We start from the raw sequence: 19962 nt of genomic DNA, 5'->3' as shown, positions 1-19962 counted from the left end.
AGAGTGGGAACGGCTATCAGCCTGAAGAATGGCAAAGATGCTATCTTGGCCTGTCAAATATTAGCAATAGGTGAAGATCCATTGAGTCCAGGGATGATAAAAACATTTCAGTGATAGGTAAGGACAGGGCAGAGGCCATGATGCACTATGATCAGGCAATCTCTGACTCACTGACTGAACTTTGGGGGCAGTTTAATCACACTTGGGAGCACTTTGTGAAAAACAAAAACCTCAGTACATCTCACATCTTAACATCTCAAACAAAGTCTTTGGGCAGAGGGGTTGACTATTGGCTGAATTGCTTGGCAATTTCCATTTCTAGCCAGTCAAGTTTCCAGTTTTTAAATTACTGAATAACTCATATATTTAAAACCTGCAGTAGTTTGAATGTTGGTGTTACACCTCTGTGGTTGAGAGGGGCTTAATTGTTCTTGGTTACAGTCTTTCACTGCCTTTCTCACAGCGCATGGGTTCATTTTTCTCAGGAAAGAGCTAATTCTTGTTCTAAACGTGATCTAAAGTTTTGAAGTGGTGCAAAATTGTTTCATTTTCATAATCCAGAGGATTAAACATAGCCAGTGAAAGCAGAGAAACAATAGACACACTTTGCCAAGACGTGATAAGAGTGAAAACAACGGGCCAATACAACTCAGTAGAGAATTGATCAGGGTTATACGGAGTAGCTCATCTTCAACCATAGGCAGTATGATGAAATATCCCGAACCCTCTTACCCTGACCCTTACATGAAAGAGCATATCAGGCAGGGACGGTCAGTCTTGGCAGCATTAGCAAAATACTACATATTTTAATGTTTGTTTACTTCGAGGCTGACATTGTTACCAGGAAGTAAACATTGCTTCACCTGTTGTGTTAACGTTAGCAGTATGCTTCCAGTATCTAACTCCTTTAGAGCTAGAGTTAGCTGACTTGTCTGATGGAAATGTGCTGTACTGCTTACTTACCATTGATTGGCTGCAGCCATTAATACAGGGTGGCATTTATTGCCCCTTTATTTGAGTTTGATGGGGAAATATTGCCCTTTGCTCCTGACTATTTCCTTAGTTATCATAAACATGCAGCCATGTTGGCTGTTAGTATAATAAGTGTAATAGACAGGACAGGCTAGTCTAAGTGTGTTCTCAGTCTAAACAGAGGACAATGAACTTGATGAATGTGTAACAGGAGGACTGCAGACTAACAAAGTTCAACTGTTACTAAAGCGTTTGGAGCATAAAGGCTAACTGGGGTGACTGGAGTCTCTAACAAATGCTGGACTGCATCTTACACAACAAAGAGCAACAACGCTGACTGTGCAGCAATGACACAACAATTACAGGTTTATGGTCTTTAAAGTATGAGGAGCAACAAGGTTAAAGGCTCCATGATGAAGCATTCACTTCATCATGTGGGCCTTTGACACACTGTTACATGCAATCAAAACAGATTGTGCCACACAGCGTGAAAGACCAAAGGAAATGTGAAACGTCCCGTTAAACGGCACACACATGTTACATGTTTGGAGTGTTGGCAGCCATCAGAGCTCAGTTCATCTGTGGAGAGCAGCTAACTGTGTAGCTAGGAGACACGTTAGCTAGCAGCAGCATCAACATTAGCTTAGCTTAGCTCCGATCATAAGCGCTGACGTAAACACAATAAGCGAAGCGACGCCGATTTCAGCGCTACACTGTCAGCAAACACGAAGCACAACTTCAACAATATGCGCTCCATTGTTTCTGGCAAATAACATCAAGCCCGCCTGCCGCCGCCGCTCGTTAGCCTTTCCTCGCCCCGGTGCACGTCCCTCTCGTCGGGAGGAACGTCACACCAGACACGGAGCAAGAATGGACACTTTGTTGTGACCTTGCTCATCAGAACGGCTAAGCGCTTTGAAAACCCAAAGACAGTCTCGGGTCTGAATCCCCAGGAAATCTCCTCCAATGCGGCAACAAAAAAAATCAACAAAACATCACCTAAAGCACGTTATTTCAATGATTCGTATGGAGACAGGCTTGTCAGACGCAAGAAGACCGTGAGTGAAACGGAATGAGCTACTGTCCAAAATAAGACTGAACCGGAATGCGGCAGCACATTTAGCTGTTAACGATCCCGAATGAAACCTATGACACCCCAGCTGACATGTGTCACTCTGAATATGTCACAATCCTTATTAATAACGCATATTAGTAAACACTGAGCCTGCTCTGACGGGGCGCCGTGACGTTGTCAGACTCGCTAAGCTAACGCAGTCTTGTTGTGCTCACCTCTCTTGACGGCTTCGTCATACGACAGGAATCCGATCCGTGACTCTTTGGCCCCCATGTTGCCCTCATTTCATTGCGATGTGAGGAAATAAATGCTGAGCGGATTTGTTTTCTGCTGTTTATCGTCTCGTCCGTTTACTGTGAACTGTGTTCCTGGTGTGTGTGTGTGTGTGTGTGTGGTGAACGGGTGAATGTTTTCAGCGACGCCTCCATTCTGTCACATGATTGAACTCTCGATCAGTCGATCGGTCGATCGTCTCCATCCAGCGGCTGTGAGCTGCAGTGATGGCCGCTTTGAGCTCGGGTCGCTCGCTTGGTCGTCGTCGTTCTGGGCTGCAAACCACCAAGACGCACTTAGACTCCGGCAGCAGACAGACAGCGGTGTGTTTATGTCGCGGCGTCCCGATATATGGTGCGTCAGTGCGAGTAGCGCCTCCCTGTGGTTACTCTGCTGAATCACACCTTTAGAAGAAATACCAACATACCACAGCGACATCTAGTGGCGCGCAGACTCGTAGTTTAGAAGATATTAGCGTCTATAAATGTAATCACGTTCGCTTGACAACAGCCTAATGGGGCTAAATATGCGCCGCTCTCGTTACAGAGGCTGTAAGACATATTCCTGTAAAAATGTACCAGGTTAATGTTAGCTAGTTAATCAGTACGTAAGACTTTGACTGGTTTATTAGGTTGTTACGTTTATTTATCTCACGGATGAGATATTCAGTCGCCACAATAGCAAAGGTACAGAAGAAGAAATACAAGATAAATACACACAATATACTATATACACAATATGCACAAAATAAACAGTATACAAAATATACAATATACACACTATATACAATAGCGTATACCTGTTGTACGTCTGAGCATTGTTGTCAGTCAGTCCGTCAAACTATCATGATGAGCAGAGCAACGAGCTGACACTCACTTCCTGTTTGAGCCACTCAGCGCGTCCAAATACTGGATTTTTATCAAAGCAATGCAAGGCAAAGCCATCAAACTGAGACAAAACTCAAACTACAGCTGCAGTCTACAGAGGCGGAGCCGCATGGCGGCGCAGTGGATCCCGGTATTACTGCGCGCTGAACCCCGGAGGTGAAACTCGAGTTAGTACACCTGTCAGCGACAGAACCTCACAGACCAGACCCACGACCAGATCAACGACCAGAGACCCACCATCGGCTCTGTATCGGTACCGAGAGCTGGTCGACAGGTTGCGTCATATTTGTTATGAGGTTATGAAGCAGCTGATGACTGGAAATGGGACTTAAAGTTCTGCTGTACTGGCCGAACCTCATCGGTGAGAAATGTGCTGATCCCTCTTCTCTCACAGATCAACACTCGAACTGCTGCGTGTTTGGGTTTGACTCCATAGTTTCCCTGATATGAGACGAAAGGATTGAATACGATCCGCGACTCACGTTGAACTGTGCGTGTGTGTGCGTGTGCGTGTGTGTCTTCCAGGTTACATCAGGTTAGGCCTCGTGGTCGCTGCATGTTCCGCCTGTGGGACACCAAGACTCTTCTTCTCTCTCTACTCGGTCTCCATTGCTCTTGATGGTAAATGGAGCTTAGGAGCTCTGGAACTTTGGAGCTTCTGTCACTTTAAACTGATAAACTGTGGGATGTGTGTCATGGATCCCCCTAGTGGCAGGCTGACGACCCTGCAGAGAATCTAAACTAGAATTCGATTTGTCTTGTTTTTGAAAATTGCTCTTCTAAACCAGAGGAGCTTTGAGTCTCATGTTGAGTTACAAGTTTGTTGACTTAAGAATCGACGTCACATCGACGTAAAAAGACCTGAACTCGACTTTGTGTCTTGACTTCAGGCTCTGTACATTATTTTCTACTCTACAGCTTTTTATGTGACAAATTAAAGGCACACTCACTTACAAAGGGTTAATACCCTTTGTGCTCCGTGCAGGAGTGGACGGCTGGCTGGCCAGGAGGCTCAATCAGAGCTCCAGGTTTGGGGCCTGGCTGGACGTGGTGGTGGACAACCTGAGCAGGAGCATGTTGTGGAGCCTGCTGTCTGAGGTCACACACACACACACACACACACACACACACACACACACAGAGCAGAGAGATTTGTTTTTATTGTTCCATGGTCATAACATACATACTTCCAACAGGATCACTCCAAAATAATAACTGATGCTTATCTTATCTTATCTTATCTTATCTTATCTTATCTTATCTTATCTTATCGTATCTTCTATGGTCATCAGATAAACACTGAGCTGCTGTGAAAGCTTCATTGGATTCATGTGTTTCACTCTCAGTTCCCCTGCTGTTGCACTTGTTGCCCCTGAGTGTGTTGACAGTTTGATGTGATGCATTGCAGTGGGGGTGGTTGGTGTCTACAGTGGAGTGGTGTGTGTTTGTGTGTAACCACAGTACTAGAGGAGGCCAGTGGAAGAGCAGCTTCAGCACCAGCCCACCATTCATACAGGCCATCATGGCAAATGGTAAGAAGTAGGCCAGTGTGTGTAAACAGATGATTTCCTTCTGTCCAGGTTCTGTCCAGGTTCTTTAGATCTCTAATCTGGCGCTTTGTCTGATGCTGTCAGGGTTCCGGACACCTCTGGGCCTGTGGGTGGTGAGTGGGTTGCACTGCCTCCCTCTGTGGCTCTACGGGTACCAACAGGGTTTACTGTCCCACTGCTGCTACCTGCCACCATACGTGGTGGCTCTGGGGACTCTGGTGCTGGCGGCCGGCCGACTGCTGGCTCTCTCAGTGGAGGTAGGAGCTTCATGTTACCCTCTGTAGATACGTTCACATCATAGGCAGAAGTAAAGCAAATGTAGTTTCAGACAGATGAATGAGCTCCAGGAGCATGGAGACACATGGATCAACCTTCTAATGACGCATGTGACATCTCTCTCTCTCTCTCTCTCTCTCTCTCTCTCTCTCTCTCTCTCTCTCTCTCTCTCTCTCTCTCTCTCTCTCTCTCTCTCTCTCTCTCTCTCTCTCTCTCTCTCCAGGTGTGGTGCATATGGGTACACATTAAATACCTCACCCAAGAGGATGAGTTGGAAGAGAAGAAGCAGTGAAAGCCATGAGGCCATGACTCTCTGTTGTATCTCCTCAAATTCCACTACATGAATGTTTCTTTGGCTTATTTGAAATATAAAGATAAGATTTATTTAAGTCATTTTGCATGCAACATTCAAAGACCGAGTTCAAAGTTCAAAGTTTGTAGAAAGAGAGTCAAATGTATCCAAACATGCCGACCTGTACCTTCATGTAAATATGCTGTGCTCTAATAAAGCTATATTATTTTGTTAAAGCTTCATTTCAATTCATTCTGTATGCAGATGTAGCCCATACCTCCACCAAGACCCAACAGTCCTCTAGGTACTGCCAATATGACATTTAGTGTCATTACTTGGAAATGAGATGAATAATAAACATTTGTCAAGAGAACTGATTGTATATGGAATAACTACTGAAGAAGAGGAGAGTTGACCTCTTGACCTCAAACACGTTTGGAGTCTGTGTTAACAGCTTATTCTGAAAATCTGGCGTAGTCACTTCCTGCTATCTCCAAATGTGACTTGACCACAGCGAAACACTTTGATGCCACAGAAACGCTCTGTATGTTTCTACATTTATCATTTCTGTTTCTTTTCTTTTCAGAAAAAGATGTTCTTGTTACCCAGGAAATAAACATGAATGTTTGCCTTTGGTTAGTTAAATGCTTTGTGCTGTTGTTATGTCAGTGTTCCTACTAATGACTGAATGCATAAAGGTCATTTTGTGTATGAAACCATCTGTTATGCCCCACACACACATCAAACTGTAGACTGCTTAAAACTCAGGCTTTGTTTTTTATTATTGTTGTCGTTGTACAAGGCAGGAAACATCACAAACAATCAGTCATTATTATTATGAAATGTATTTCCAAATAGGCTTCAAATGCTCCAGACTTCATTGCGTTATTATGAAATAAGTGTGTCGGGATTAAATCTGTATTCTTCCACGCAGATCAGATTTGTCTCAGTGGATTTGGTGATGGAGGCGGTGCAGCAGCTCGTCAGCAGAGGAGGTGTTGGTGGAGTTGGTGGTGTTGGTGGTGTGGCAGTCAGTGTCTGTGATCGTGGCTGTGGAGGTCAGATGGCGTTCTGCATGGACACCGACGTCTCTGCTCTCAATCAGAACCACCGGAGACAAAGCGAGGCGTCATTTGGTCAACTGAGCCCCTGGAAAGGTGAAGTTAAAGCTTATTTATAAAAATTCAGGATCTGTTTGATTTATATTCATGTACAGATTTATTTAGACTTTGACATCCTTACTTCCTGTAACCCATTTTAAAAATACACAATATCAATAAACATTGATTATTAATTTACATTTTATAATGCGTTCTCTGGCATCTAAAGCTCTCCCAACAATCCCCAGATGTTAGCAGATGTAAGCATCAAAATCTTGATTTTTTTTTTTAACAGCCAGCTGTGTTTATGACAATATGAGCCAAACTAAACAAACAACACAAATAACTGACAAAACAAAGCAGAAAATCTGAGCTAAATTCTGTGCAACGTTGTTTTGACAAATTTTAATTCATCTGTGAACTCAAATATGCTTTTATACTGTCTATCTTTATTGTTGTTTTATTCATACATTCATTAACATTTCAATTCATTTAAAAAAATGTTCCTTTTGTTTGAAGATGTTATGGACGGATGTCAGGCGGAGAGAGCTGCAGGTCAGAGGAAGAGGAAGAGGACCATCTTCAGTCGAGCCCAGCTCACAGAACTGGAGCAGGCCTTTGCTGGGACTCCTTATCCTGACATCACCATGAGGGAGAGCCTAGCTGCTCACATTCACCTGCCCGAGAGCAAGATCCAGGTCAGTCTGCAGGTCGGAGGTCAGGGGCAGGCTGTACGGCGCCTGATGTTTCACCCCCTTTTACCCCTGACCCCAGCCAGCCCTGCCCCCCCTTAAATAGACACCATCCCTTCCCTTACACGCGATGTGCTGTGACATTCTCAAAGTAGTGTGTGTCAATGATGACAATAACAAATGTGACATCATGTCCCACACACACACATACACACACGTGCCAGATAATAACAGATATCCAATTGTTGCTTTAAAAGCTAAAGAGGCAGAAACCGATGGTTCAGGTTCGGTCGTAGTTCATAGATTCTGGCTTTTTAAATGTTTGTACCTCAAAAACAGTTTTTGCCATATCATAACAGACCTTAACCTTAACTTTCCTGCTTGAAGGTCCAAAGGGATCTGTGGTAGTTTAGTGTGATGTCTCATTATTGTGTCACTATAAAGGAGCAATTCCTTTGAAACTTGAATACACTGTTAAGCTTGAACATAAATGTGATGAAGTTATTGCAAAAGATTAATGGGTGAATGGACATGAAGCCGTGGGTTCTACAGTCACACAGATGAATTACAGATTTAGCTGAGAGGAGATTTAGAAGAGTTTAGAAGAGGATTTACACCAGCAGAATAAACAAAAGGCTTAGTGCTGATTAAGTATTCATACATTGATTTAATGATTCAATATCTCATTACTTATTTAATTATTCATGACATCAAGCTGTTCTATTGTCCACAGGTGTGGTTCCAGAACAGAAGAGCCAGAAGTGTCAAGCCTGGGAGACTTTCCAAATCAAAGATTGTCCTCAGAGCAGCAGGTGCTGGTGAAACATCTGAGCCTGGAACTTCCTCTTTCCACAAGCAAACCTCCACAGCAGACATCTTCAGGCCTGAGCAGAACCAGGAGGGTGTTTCTCAAATTTACTCCAACTGGCTACAAATCTACAGCAACCCTGTGTCTTCATCTCCCTCATCTTTCCATCATCAACCTACACCCGACTGCCAAAAGCTCTCAGAGTCTCATTTCTGCAAAGGGGAGCACAAGCAGGTTCAGATGGGACCTCCTCCTGGATCTCCGCCCGGTTATCTTCCTGCTTTGTTTCCGCACCACCACAGCTACTCGGACCTCCCCACCTCCTGCCAGGACTTCAACTTGCCCCAAGCCTTGAGGAACTTCATGCCCCAGAGCCTGTGTCCATCTGGGGTTCACCAGGCCGGCGCTGGAAGAGGCCCTCCATCTGTAGACCGCGGAGTTCCTCCCCACCCTCAGCCAGTGTACTTCGATGGACAGGGACCAGCACAGCATTACCAGCCCCAGATGAGACCACAGACCTCCATGGGCTACATCTCAGACCTCATCAACAACGCTGCCATGGTTACAAACCTTTTAGAATTCTGATCTCTGCCCCGTTTGTGATAAGAATGAACTCTGAACTCTTTCTTTCATACTTGCATAATGGTTGAGGGCCACGTTCCTTCACAACAAAGTCCAACACTCGGTTGGTAAATTAAAACGTGACTTTGGAATCTAGTAATGTTCTTAAATCAGCCGAGGGTAAACAGCTGCCTTGTGTGTTGTGATTGGTCCTTGACTTGGTTTCTCTTGTTCCCGCTCTTGTTTTCTTCTGTGTACTCCTCACTTATTTTATGTCTGAGCAAATAAATGGATTCATTTCAGTCGACCATTGATGGAAATCAATCCAAAGAGGGAAAAGTAGCACAAAGACATCAAAGAGCTTTGCCGTGTTCCACAGTAGAATCAGTGGATTACAGAGAATATTACAAAATCATTTTCTCTTTAAGTACAAAGATATTCCTCCTGACATTGGGAGAGGAATTAGGAGGAGGAAGAAGAAAGATAAATGAAGGCAATGAGAGAGTGTGTGAGTTGATTCTGGCTGATTGAAGCTGAGAGGTCTCATGTGACAGAACGTCACGGTTCATCTCTACATCCCATAATCACCTTGGATACCAAGTAATCTGTCAATAAATCCTTAATCTGCGTGTCAAATCATATCTTAGAAATACAGTTTTGAATTCCAGATGTAGCTTGATCTTTTAATCTTTCCACTGAATGTGACTTTATCCGTGCTTATTTACACGGATGGATGAACACACTTCAAATATTCAATCAGAAGGATTTAATCAGGACGGATCAGAGGAGCACAGAGGATCTGCTCTCCTCACTGGGACACACACACACACAAGGGTTGTCTTGTTTTGGACCTTCAGTGACTTCAGGCTGCTCGCTCTGTGTAGAGCTGCTGTGTTTGCTGCTTTGTGTAGAGCTGCTGTGAGCAAACACACACACACACACACACACACCTCTGACCCACAGTATGGGAAGATAAAAAACATAAATCACCATTACACAGATTTTAAAATAAATAGATCAGCAGAGGCCTCTTCTTTAAACACAGCAGGATGATCTGACACATAACACAAAGGTTTTCCCATTAGGAGCACCTTTTAAATGATGGATGTATTATTGAGAAGAATGCAGAAGGTTTCCCTGGATGTTTCCACTGTGATGGGGTGCGTTCCATCACTCCCATACGTCTCCTTCCATGGTCCGGACCAACACATAAAGCTCAGCCAGTCCAACCACAGACGCACCGATCACAGCAGAGATGATCCGCTGGAAAACAAGACAAAGATAAAGCATGTAAACACACACGCAGATAAGGTTCAGGTCTCATTGGGGAGCAGGCACACTGACTGATGATCTTATACACACTTAGTCTCTTTGTAAAGTGGATGATTTATAACAGACACTGCTGGGTAAAGTTCAGGCAAAGAACAAAACATAAAGCACACAGGCAGAGAAGGGCCACAACATGCTATGACAGCACTGTGACACACAAAGTCTTCAGTCACTTCACCAGGCTCATTCCCAGAGCCATGCTTCTGTAGCAGGCAGGGGAGAGATGATAGTGATACAGGTCCTTATTCATAAAAGGGGATTCCAGATGTTCTCAGTGGGTGAAACTACAAAAATCAGCTCATGTGTGGAATTTACACAACCAGTCAAAGTTGCTGCTGTTGTTAAGCCGATTGAACCCAGAATGGAGCTCATGGTGTGACTGTAAGTGTCATAAAGCTGAGTTTAGAAAATCACATGAACAACCTGCCGATCCAAACAGAAAGCTTTATAATCATACATGTTGTTGTTGTTTTGGATTATAGGATGTTTAACTTCTTTTCTCCCATCTGTGGCTTAATCAAAACGAGTTAAGATCATAAACACAGACTTCTTGTAAGAGACGATGAGTGATCTTACCGCCGGGGCCTCAGTGAAGAGATACTGGCTGCCCATGTAGGAACAAGCAAAGGCAGCAACCACCGTCACCAGGAAGTTCAGTACGGTGACCACCAGTGCTTTGACTGATCGAGCTGCAGACACACAGCAATATCAGCAAGTTGTTTCAAACCGAAAAACTGTTCTGAATGTTATTCAATTAAAGTACGCTGACAAAGAGCAACCAGCCCAGATTGTGTGACTGGAAATGGAATTATTAAGGCATGTAAATGTGTAATAGGGCTCTGCTAACTCCCTCCATCCCTCTATCCCTCTATCCCTCCATCCCTCTATCCCTCCATCCCTCATCCCTCTATCCCTCCATCCCTCTATCCATCCATCCCTCTATCCATCCATGCCTCCCTCCCCCCTGCATCTTTGTCATTGGCAGACTCACATTGTAGTGGAGTTGTCATGATGATGATGTCATGATGATGATGTAACATGTAAACTCAGAAATGAATGGTGCACTTCTACAGATTCTGGTTTGACGTCTTTATCAAACGTGACCTCTGTCAGACATGAGTGTGTTCATGACTGATGACTCAGACTGACCTTGCCTTCCAAAATCTGCTAATGTTCCGTTTCGGTTGATTTCCTTGAAAGCAAAGAAACATAAACATATTTATAGCAAAGTTTAAACTTGCTTCAGGCCTCAAACCTGAAATTCATTCAATATACGTGTAGCAAAGGGATGGAGCCCAATGAGCCTGTGTGCCAGTTACAGGGAATGATATGAACACTGTCAGGGGGACGTGGTGACACGGCTAGGGTCAGGGTCAGGGTCAGGGTTAGTCACTCCTAAAGAGAGACTTTCTCACTTCCACACCAGGTGATGTTTATGGAAAAGATGGCAATAGAGATCTTTACTGCATCATTTCTAAAATACAAACACACAACTTAGATGTGGAGACAATTGGAGGACTTATGGGTCATGGTATTAAATGTAGTCTTTCTCTCACTTCCAGATGAGAACAGAACCCTTATATATGAGCCTCTCACTCACTCAGTTGGAGCTGCTTGCTTATTGTTTTTGGTCTCGTTTGCTTTATGAGCCTTTGGTTTCCTTTTCACTCTGTCATGTCGTCTGGTAGCATTTGTTCCTTACGCATTAGAACATTCACCTGCGTGTTGACATTACGTGTGATCCTGTTGTATTCCTCATTGGCTAGTTTGGCTTTGATCCTCTCCAGGCGTGCAACCAGCTCAGGGTTCTAAAGTCAAAGGGAAACACTGCGAGTGAGTCTCAGCATGTCCACCTCAGGTGTTGATGATTGAAATGATCTCCAGGATAATGCTGATTTATGGGAAGAATAGCAGGAAGTAGTTAGAAACAATATCCTAATGTAGCAGTGGAAGGTCAGCTTATTGTTATTTCAGGCAGAAATCTTCTTTTCAAACCTGCATAATGTGACTTTATTCATCTTCCAACTCATTTGATGAACAAAACAATGAGTTTTCTTGGAAAGCGTGACACATTGTGAGTAGTGTATTCTAATCTCTATTTCGGCATCTCCGTGTGTGTGTGTGGGTGTGTGTGTGTGTGTGTGTGTGTGTGTGTGTGTGTGTGTGTGTGTTTGTTTGTACTCACTCTGGGAGGCGTCACAGCTGAGGGCAGGTGCAGGGAGCCGGCCTCTAACAGCTCATGGAGGTAGAAAGGATGACCTGACAACAAAAGGCCCTCACACTGTTTTACATGCTACAAGGACATTACACCAGAATGGACCTGGACATTAGAACATGGCCTGCATGTCAGATCCAGATCTAGATCTAGATCCAGATCCAGAGTGGTTCTGTTCTGTTTGATCAAATATACAGCATTTGATCAAACACGTGAGATTGAGAGAGATGTGAGTGAAGCTTCAGGTGCTCTTAGCTGTTGGTTTTGGAAGGAAATGCACTTACGATTTCTTGTGACCTGAAGTTCTTTTATCTACCTATGTTGAACGCACTTATTGGAAGTTGCTTTAGATAAAACTGTCTGCTAAATGACTGTAATGTAATGTAATGTAATGTGCTGAGGTCCAAATTGGTTCAGGAATCGATCTTGTTCAATACTGTAATATGTCACTTTCCTCCTCAGCTCTCTTTCTACTCCCACAATTTCCTTCTGCAACAACAACAACAGACAGACGATAGAGAGCAGTGTTCACGTCGAACAGTGTGAAAGGATGCATCATCAACTACAGATTCAACCATTTATTGTTATTTTGGTGCTTCACAGAGACTTTTTCTCCATCAAAATAGTCTGATCTTGTGTGTGTTGGTGTCAGCCACAGCCACTCTGCTCATCCTCAGCCATCAGCTCGCACACAAACATGAACACGGTTTAATAATATTATTTATTACCTGCGTCCTGAAGATATTTCTGGATTTTTCGGGCAGAATTGAAAGGCAGGATTATCGGCTCTGGTTTGTCCAGAGCCTGCAGTTCTTCTCTTAGTCCTTGAGGCAGCGGCGGTTCTCTGCACTCAAACATCTTTTTAAATCGATTTTGAAATGGCTCCAAACCAGTAAATGACGACACCATGACTCCAACTACGAGAGTTAAACTGAGAGAAAAGAAACCCGTCTGTGATGAAATGGCGCAAACACACTAATAATTCCTCCCCTTTAACGATATTAACGGAGTTTAGTAACATGTCACGATGAACATTGCTAGATGTGGAAATGACAGTAAGCGGCCATGTTGTGCATCTTGTGATACAACGACGTAACTTGACCGTCCAATCAAAACGTCGCATTCTCGGTCCACCTGATATGTATGCGCGAAATGTGGGGTAGCGTCGTTTGTTTCCCACCCGTATTCAACAGGAGCCAATAAGGAACAACGCAAAATAACGCGTCACCTTCCACCCAAAGTGCAGGAATGTGAGAAATGCTCTAAATCTGCGCATGATCCTGGAGTTCAAGGGTCACGTAGCCTCGCGCGGATTTACCACTGTTTCTGTTGTTAAACATGCGTATTTTCATAAACAATAGTGAGCCCGATCCATAACCAGCTGAGTCACATAAGGCAGCAGTGTAGTGTGATTCATATCGGCCCTGTGGCTCAGAGTCAGTAAAGGCTTAGAGGTGCTTGAGAATCTCGTCTGTGCGTCAGATTAAAAATGGCGGCTTGTGCGTTACGGAGAGGTTTGCTAGGCTCAGTCGGTAAATACAAGAAACACACGCACAGATTACTGAGCGTCACGGACATCAGCAGCGTGTTTGAGCTGTGTGCTCCTCGGGTCCCGTGTCGCTCATGTGGACTGTCCAACAATGTCCAACAGAAGAGGAGCATGTCCTCACGGTAAGACGGCGCGTCCTGCTCCGCTACATGCTAACATGCTAACTAGCTGCGTTCTGTCTTACATGTTTGACTTAAGGAACAATGGACGCCGTCAACACGATTGAGATTCATACATATGTAAGTTTATTCTTTAACAGTTGAGGACGACGCTCAAAGGTGTCCTCTGTCCATTAGTTGTCCTCTGTTTACGCTCAGAAGATGGACTGAGCTCTGATTTCGTCTCAGCCGGAGCAGAAAACAGAGTTTAGACAGAAACAAGAGTGAAGATGGAATGGAAACTGTAGGGGTCTTAGTCGAAATTCTTTTCGTGAGATGATGACAGAAGGCAGAGAAATGAGCCAAAGGGAGCCTGCTGCTGAAATCCCTGGAGTGAGAGGACAATAAATTCCAGGGCTGTAATCTGTCCTTCTGTCCTTCTGCTGCTGTTTGTCATCTCAAACTAATCTGTCGGGTTTTTTTTGTGGCTGCATGATTTACTTAAAGTCGAACTGCAGTTATTGCTCCTGGAATTAGGATTTCAATTTAAACAGATTATTTTCCCATGTGCTGCTGGTGTGAAACGTTTCTATGCCAACAACGTCTTTAAAACATAAAGATTGTATGCTAAACATATTTATGTTCAGGTGAAGGACCCATTAGCAGGCTGGGCTGATGCCTGTTAAATAAACTAAATTGCTGCTGCACCTATTCAGTCCAGAAATATGAAGTGTACAACAGTGTGTTTGTCTCACACACACACAACACGTCTGCTGTCTCCTGGGGCCTTTTGAAGCCGGTGATGTCATCACTCAGTTGAGGATTATCATCATTTATTCATTTCATCTTATTCCAACCTGTGATTGGAATTGACTGTATTGTGCACCTTTGTCCCTTCATGGTTGAATATTTCCTGTGTTGATCATAGAGGGTTTGTAATGTTGCCTTTATTTGGCAGGAACAGACCAGAAGGGAAGATCTTAGAGACGGTGGGAATGTTTGAGGCGGTTAAGCAACATGGCAAATATGAAACAGGACAGGTAAGCTTCACTCCTTATTATCAGAGAAGTTATTCAACCGAAAACTGCATTTCCACATCAGCTGGGACTTCCAGCAGTCCCACACTTTGATTAAACCAACTATGGCTTTTGTTTTCACAGTCACATTGGTAAACCAGGCTCACAGTGAAACAAAAGAACACATTAGTAACTTGAACATGTGTTGTTGAAATCATGGTTTATCACTTCAGACTTCATTTAACCATGGATTCATTCACAATCCAGCTTTCCACAGCTGATTACTACGAATAAACATAACAATCATATCCACCTACTGACTCTTTCCTTCCCCTATCTATAATCTATCCATAACATTTGAAGACCTGAGGTTTCTCTTGTGGCTCTCTCCTCAGCTCTTCCTCCACAGTGTGTTTGGCTACAGAGGCATTGTCTTGTTTCCGTGGCACGCCCGACTCTATGACAGAGACATCACCCCTCCTGTGTCTGACAGGTACTGTGCATCTCTAGATGAGTGCACCCTGTAGGAACATGTGACTTAGTCTGATCCGTGTCATTTCCTCCTTTCAGCAAACCTGAGCCAACAGGAGCCCACAGTTCTAAGGAGGTGAAGGGGAAGACTCACACCTACTACCAAGTCTTGATTGATACCAGGGACTGCCCTCACATAGTAAGGACCTTGTTTCACTCTTTTGCCTTCTCCACACGACTGTATTGACTGATATACTTCCAGGAGTCCAGAGGCTTCACTGTGATAAATGATGTCAACATTACAAACGGAACACAAAACCTCCATGAATGCAGAGCTCCATTGCAGAGGTGTTTGTTAGAAGCTTGTGTGGTGTAGTGACGTTAAAACACACTCACTCACTCACTCACTCACTCACTCACTCACTCACTCACTCACTCACTCACTCACACACACACACACACACACACACACACACACACACACACACACACACACACACACACACACACACACACACACACACACACACACACACACACACACAGACCATGGCATAATGCTGAATTCCTCCTTCAGGCTCTACTGTTGTGGATAAGTATTCTCACATGCACATACATGCTGAGATAATCCCACCTCATTCAAACATGCCACAGTCATGCATGGGACAGTCCAGCAGATGGCAGACTGCAAAGCCTCCCTAGGAGAGTCACTGTCTTATTCAAGACCAGACTAATAATGAAAGAGGTCCTTATAAGAGGCCAGTACCTGTTCAGTCTCCTTTTGAATGGAAAGTAGTATTGGAGTCCTGGTTGTATGTGTGTGACTGTCTCACTAACTTTGTGTCGTCCCTGACAGTCTCAGAGGTCCCAGACCGAGGCAGTGACGTTTCTGGCCAACCATGATGACAGCAGAGCTCTGTATGCCATCCCAGGTATTCAGTCACATACATGTTGTCTAACGATGACCCGGTTCCTCCATTTACAACGTTGTGTGTTGTGTTGTGGTACATGAAGCTCAGCGTGTGCTTTGTATGTAATGAAATGTTAAAGTGAAGGACTCCACTCTCCCAGACTGAGTCTCATTCTCATGTCTACAGCATGCTGCCTCATTTGTGGGGGTGAAAATTGAATTGAGAACTTTTGTCCCACATTATTTTAGCATTATCTTATCTCTAATGGTTTTTCTCCCGCTTTCTTCCCGTCCAGGTCTGGACTATGTGAGCCATGAAGACATCCTCCCCTATAACTCTGCAGAGCAGGTCCCCATACAGCACGAGCTGTTTGAGCGCTTCCTCATGTCCAACCACGCCAAATGTAAACACGCCTCCAGACTTCAGCTTCTGTCACACCTGAAACTAAACACTGTGGTTTGATTCTACTTCTGCGATTCATCTGTGTTGAACCTTGGCCTTTTAAATCAGTGTATTTGCTCGCATTGTCCAGGGGGGTACATGTAGTGACTTCAGCAAGGACACATTCATGGGAGGAAAAGGACTGAATGCATGTAAGACACATCCCGTAAGTCCAGTGACAGAAGGAGCCACTGCACGCTGCTTCACATCCAGTTAGGGTTACAGTGTGGTGGTCTCACCACTGCAAGACAGAAACGTTCATTCCCTAAGATAGTGTAAATGTTCAAATGACAGTCCTCTGATTCAGTAAACATTTCCTGTTTGTTTTCTTGTGTGTGTTTGTCTCTCTGGCACCGTAGCCCCACCGTTCATAGCCAGAGACACCCTGAAGGCCTGGCAGGAGAAGAACCACCCCTGGTTGGAGCTATCAGATGTCCACAGGGAGACCACAGAGAACATCCGGGTCACAGTCATCCCCTTCTACATGGGCATGAGGGTAAAGGAGCAGCATGCACTCATCTTATAGCAGATACATTTAGGAGCTCCTGTAGTCTGTTCCACACAAGCTTTGCTGCTGTGGCCTTCAGGGCTTTTCTGTCCATTGAATCCCTAATTCCATCTCTTTCATGTTCAGGAGGCCCAGAACTCACATGTGTACTGGGTAAGTGGCTGATTTTATTTTTAATCTGTGGGGAGACATAGTGGAACATTCTGTACAGTCAGTGGAGAGTTAAAGTGACATCATCTCCTGATTTTTAACTTGTACTTAGGTTTGTTACCAGATTTCTTACCTATGCTACTGCTGAATTTAGTATTGAGTTATCTGTTAATAATACGATGAATATAGGTCAGACTATGTGTCTGGAATGTTCACACAGTGGCAGTCTGCTGACTCCGCCCCCTCTGACTGACAGAAGTGTGAGAGTCCTAACTCCAGCTGCTCAGGCATCAGTATAGACTCATCCTGTGTTACCCCCTGGTGTTTTGAATGCATTCTCTCCCTCCAGTGGCGGTACTGCATCCGTCTAGAGAACATGGGCAACGAAGTGGTTCAACTAAGAGAGAGACACTGGAGGATCTTCAGCCTCTCTGGAACGCTGGAGACGGTCCGGGGGCGTGGCGTCGTTGGCCGGGTATGTACAATTCTTTCCAACATAGACGCCCGATCAATATCTGTGATAGATGAATAAACTACCTAAAGTACTCACAATACTCATCACATACTACGTTAGACTGAGAGGAAAGTGGATCGTTCAGTCTAGAGAGGTTGATCAAGGTCCAAACACACACGGTACATTGAGAGACATCTTGTTGGTGATGTCATCAGTGTTATGATGTACACAGAAGCGCTCAAGCTTAGCCTGAGCGTGAGTCGTGCCTCAGGACAGCCAACGGGCTGTGCTCTGATCTCTGTTAAGACACAACAGTAACAACAAGACCCTCTGACAGGCAGGCTGACCTGCTCCAAATGAACACGTTTGCTCACTCTGGTGTCTTTGTGTCCTTACAGGAACCAGTGTTGTCTAAAGAGCAGCCAGCTTTCCAGTACAGCAGCCATGTGTCTCTGCAAGCCCCCAGTGGTCATATGTGGTAATTTATTTGAGTTATTTTATACCTTGTTCATAATCCATTGCTTAATGCTATAAAAGTCTTCATAGTCCTCATTCTTTTAGTTGTTCTTGTCATAGAATAGTTAATTGGGCCTGCCACTCATACAGAACCAAGACCAGAGTCATTTACTGTCTTTGTGTTTGTGTTTAGGGGAACATTTCGCATTGAAAGGACTGATGGCTCCCACTTTGATGTTCGCATTCCTCCTTTCTCCCTGGAGAGCAACAAGGATGACAAAGCGCCCCCTGCAGGCTACAACTAACTCCAGAGTAGTTGTCTTCTACCGACAAGGCCTTGGACAGTCACTATGTTTACATGCTCTAAGTACGCTAGTGATGAAGTCATCTGTATCCACGGAGGAAGTGAATCTGTTTTCTCCAGATATATGTTGTGTAATCGCAGTATGAGGTGAGTGTGCGTGTGTGTGTGTGTATGCATGCATGCAGGTGGCTTACCTCAACTGAGATATTCACACCTCACAACACATTGATTAACAGTTGCATAATAGGATTTAGGTCTGTTTGCCTTCAGCTAGGGTGCAGACACCATGTTTGAAAACTAAATATTTATTGCCTTAATCAAAGTAGTCCAAGCTTCCATGTGCATGTAAACATACTGATGGCTGTCCTGGCTTTGCCTGGAGTCGTCTAGAATCGTCTTTTAGGTTGTCTCATCCTTCATAAGAATAACATGAGTCTGATTAAGAGAAGGGGAAGTTGTAGCCTTTTCTTCATGATCCAAACACAGGTTGGTCAGTCAGTCGTATCTGTGCTCCTGCCTGTGCAGCTCCATCAGAACTGTCTTGGGGAGAGAGGAGACGTCATGAGTTGGACATGTCCTGCCTCACATGTGGACAGTTGTTTTGTAATGGTTGTGTTTGCCTCCTAAGCTTTCAGCGCGCCAACTTTTTAGCAACATCAACCAGAATTGGGTTTCACACTGTGGCCACCAAAGATTTATTTCAAATCCACTTGTCATCACTCAGACTTCTGTCAAACCTTTCTATCTCAATGAGACTTATGGAGACTCCTTCATCAGAAGTGTAATGTTGGAGCACACTTTGATGTCAATAAGCTGATATGATGGTGAGAATGCTTCCTTTCACTTGTTGATATTAAACTATATTCTAAAGTCAACAGAACGCTTGTGTGCTGTGCTGAATAACGCTTCTTGTTCTTGCTTCATCGGATGATCTCACAATGTGGGTTTAGTAATTCCCTCCAAGCTGCTGCATGGTGGACTAATCCAGGTACACCATGTAAGAACCATCAAGCACCCTGAGAGAGCTGTGGTCGCTCTCTTCTGAGGCGCTCGGGCTGCTGGACTAACATGCTGTGAACTGAAAAAAGATTGTTAGATGGAAAGGGTAGCTAAGCAAGAAGACCATGTTCCAAAGAGAGAACTTAACCCTGACCAGGAAATGTGCAACAGAGCGTCTAAGCTTTAGATTTTAGAATGTTTGATCACCTTGAGAAGGTTCTCACGCCAAATAAGCTCCTCCTGCCCTTGACACGCCCACAATTCACTGTTAACGCTCAATGCAAATGAATTAAGGCATTGAAATTTAATTGAGAGAAATTAGTAAAGGCCACTTTTACTGTGCTTTATCAAATAATATCGTCTATTCTGTTTCTCTGTGTCTGGTCACATGTGCGCTCAAACTGCAGGCGTCTCAGCCGCGCTGAGGCTTTGGAGACGGAGAGAAGCGCACAGACTGACGCCTCACTGGACTCAGCCTGACTCCACATGTAGACTCAGCCTGACTCCACATGTAGACTCAGCCTGACTCCACATGTAGATTCAGTCATGTGGTCATCATGACGTCCAGTCTAACT

The 19962-nt window shown here is 44.3% G+C and overlaps 4 protein-coding genes across 11 annotated transcripts in view; 2 read left to right on the top strand and 2 right to left on the bottom strand.

Moving 5' to 3' along the window:
• usp32 (ubiquitin specific peptidase 32) overlaps window positions 1–2686 on the bottom strand; it is a 37342-nt gene extending 34656 nt beyond the window's left edge. For all 4 annotated transcript variants that reach the window (XR_012960560.1, XM_076137106.1, XM_076137107.1 and 1 more), the window contains exon 1: window positions 2263–2686. Coding sequence is in view for 3 of the 4 variants with exons in the window: in XM_076137106.1 (XP_075993221.1) it covers window positions 2263–2320 (58 nt within the window). In the remaining variant the exon portion in view is untranslated. The remainder of the gene's footprint in view (window positions 1–2262) is intronic.
• A 426-nt stretch (window positions 2687–3112) lies between these two features.
• Window positions 3113–5562, top strand: LOC142988094 (uncharacterized). Of its 3 annotated transcripts, none has more exons than XM_076137112.1 (6): window positions 3113–3568; window positions 3733–3828; window positions 4148–4305; window positions 4616–4739; window positions 4842–5014; window positions 5257–5562. In XM_076137112.1, exons 1-6 carry the CDS (start codon window positions 3529–3531, stop codon window positions 5323–5325), a joined length of 660 nt encoding a protein of 219 aa, XP_075993227.1. In that variant the 5' UTR covers window positions 3113–3528; the 3' UTR covers window positions 5326–5562. The 3 variants fall into 3 exon arrangements, with proteins under 3 accessions (XP_075993227.1, XP_075993229.1, XP_075993228.1); XM_076137113.1 differs by having other exon boundaries at window positions 3134–3568; window positions 4193–4305; window positions 5257–5560; XM_076137114.1 differs by lacking the exon at window positions 3733–3828 and having other exon boundaries at window positions 3127–3568; window positions 4193–4305; window positions 5257–5561.
• A 569-nt stretch (window positions 5563–6131) lies between these two features.
• On the bottom strand, window positions 6132–13136 carry vma12 (vacuolar ATPase assembly factor VMA12). 2 transcript variants are annotated; one of them, XM_076137146.1, is made up of 7 exons: window positions 12759–13136; window positions 12001–12074; window positions 11534–11623; window positions 10965–11007; window positions 10392–10504; window positions 9578–9749; window positions 6132–6474 (listed from the first exon to the last, which is right to left on the bottom strand). In XM_076137146.1, the coding sequence occupies exons 1-6, from the start codon at window positions 12937–12939 to the stop codon at window positions 9657–9659; spliced, it is 594 nt and encodes a 197-aa protein (XP_075993261.1). In that variant the 5' UTR covers window positions 12940–13136; the 3' UTR covers window positions 6132–6474; window positions 9578–9656. The 2 variants fall into 2 exon arrangements, with proteins under 2 accessions (XP_075993261.1, XP_075993263.1); XM_076137148.1 differs by lacking the exon at window positions 6132–6474 and adding an exon at window positions 9149–9384.
• A 146-nt stretch (window positions 13137–13282) lies between these two features.
• poldip2 (polymerase (DNA-directed), delta interacting protein 2) lies at window positions 13283–19268 on the top strand. 2 transcript variants are annotated; one of them, XM_076137097.1, is made up of 11 exons: window positions 13283–13701; window positions 14642–14717; window positions 15089–15186; window positions 15264–15363; window positions 16021–16096; window positions 16371–16478; window positions 16876–17012; window positions 17151–17177; window positions 17524–17649; window positions 18027–18106; window positions 18278–19268. In XM_076137097.1, exons 1-11 carry the CDS (start codon window positions 13520–13522, stop codon window positions 18387–18389), a joined length of 1122 nt encoding a protein of 373 aa, XP_075993212.1. In that variant the 5' UTR covers window positions 13283–13519; the 3' UTR covers window positions 18390–19268. The 2 variants fall into 2 exon arrangements, with proteins under 2 accessions (XP_075993212.1, XP_075993211.1); XM_076137096.1 differs by having other exon boundaries at window positions 14636–14717.
• Window positions 19269–19962: the final 694 nt, after the last annotated feature.

The sequence above is a fragment of the Genypterus blacodes genome, unplaced genomic scaffold, assembly GCF_046128005.1.
Source record: "Genypterus blacodes isolate CSIRO-AG114 ecotype Tasmania unplaced genomic scaffold, CSIRO-AGI_Gbla_v1 ptg000293l_1, whole genome shotgun sequence".
NCBI lineage: Eukaryota > Metazoa > Chordata > Actinopteri > Ophidiiformes > Ophidiidae > Genypterus > Genypterus blacodes.
The sequence above is the reverse complement of the archived record's forward strand: the minus strand, read 5'-3'. Positions and strand labels throughout refer to the sequence as shown.

Coding starts and splice junctions, on each gene's coding strand:
- LOC142988094 (XM_076137112.1), top strand. CDS start 3,529: ATGGGACTTAAAGTTCTGCTGTACTGGCCGAACCTCATCG. Junction 3,569..3,732: donor GTACTGGCCGAACCTCATCG/GTGAGAAATGTG, acceptor TGTGTCTTCCAG/GTTACATCAGGTTAGGCCTC. Junction 5,015..5,256: donor TGCTGGCTCTCTCAGTGGAG/GTAGGAGCTTCA, acceptor CTCTCTCTCCAG/GTGTGGTGCATATGGGTACA.
- vma12 (XM_076137146.1), bottom strand. CDS start 12,939: ATGGTGTCGTCATTTACTGGTTTGGAGCCATTTCAAAATCGATTTAAA. Junction 10,505..10,964: donor AGCAGATTTTGGAAGGCAAG/GTCAGTCTGAGT, acceptor GTGTGTCTGCAG/CTCGATCAGTCAAAGCACTG. Junction 9,750..10,391: donor TCTTCACTGAGGCCCCGGCG/GTAAGATCACTC, acceptor CTTGTTTTCCAG/CGGATCATCTCTGCTGTGAT.
- poldip2 (XM_076137096.1), top strand. CDS start 13,520: ATGGCGGCTTGTGCGTTACGGAGAGGTTTGCTAGGCTCAGTCGGTAAA. Junction 16,479..16,875: donor CATGTCCAACCACGCCAAAT/GTAAACACGCCT, acceptor CTGGCACCGTAG/CCCCACCGTTCATAGCCAGA. Junction 17,178..17,523: donor AGAACTCACATGTGTACTGG/GTAAGTGGCTGA, acceptor CTCTCCCTCCAG/TGGCGGTACTGCATCCGTCT.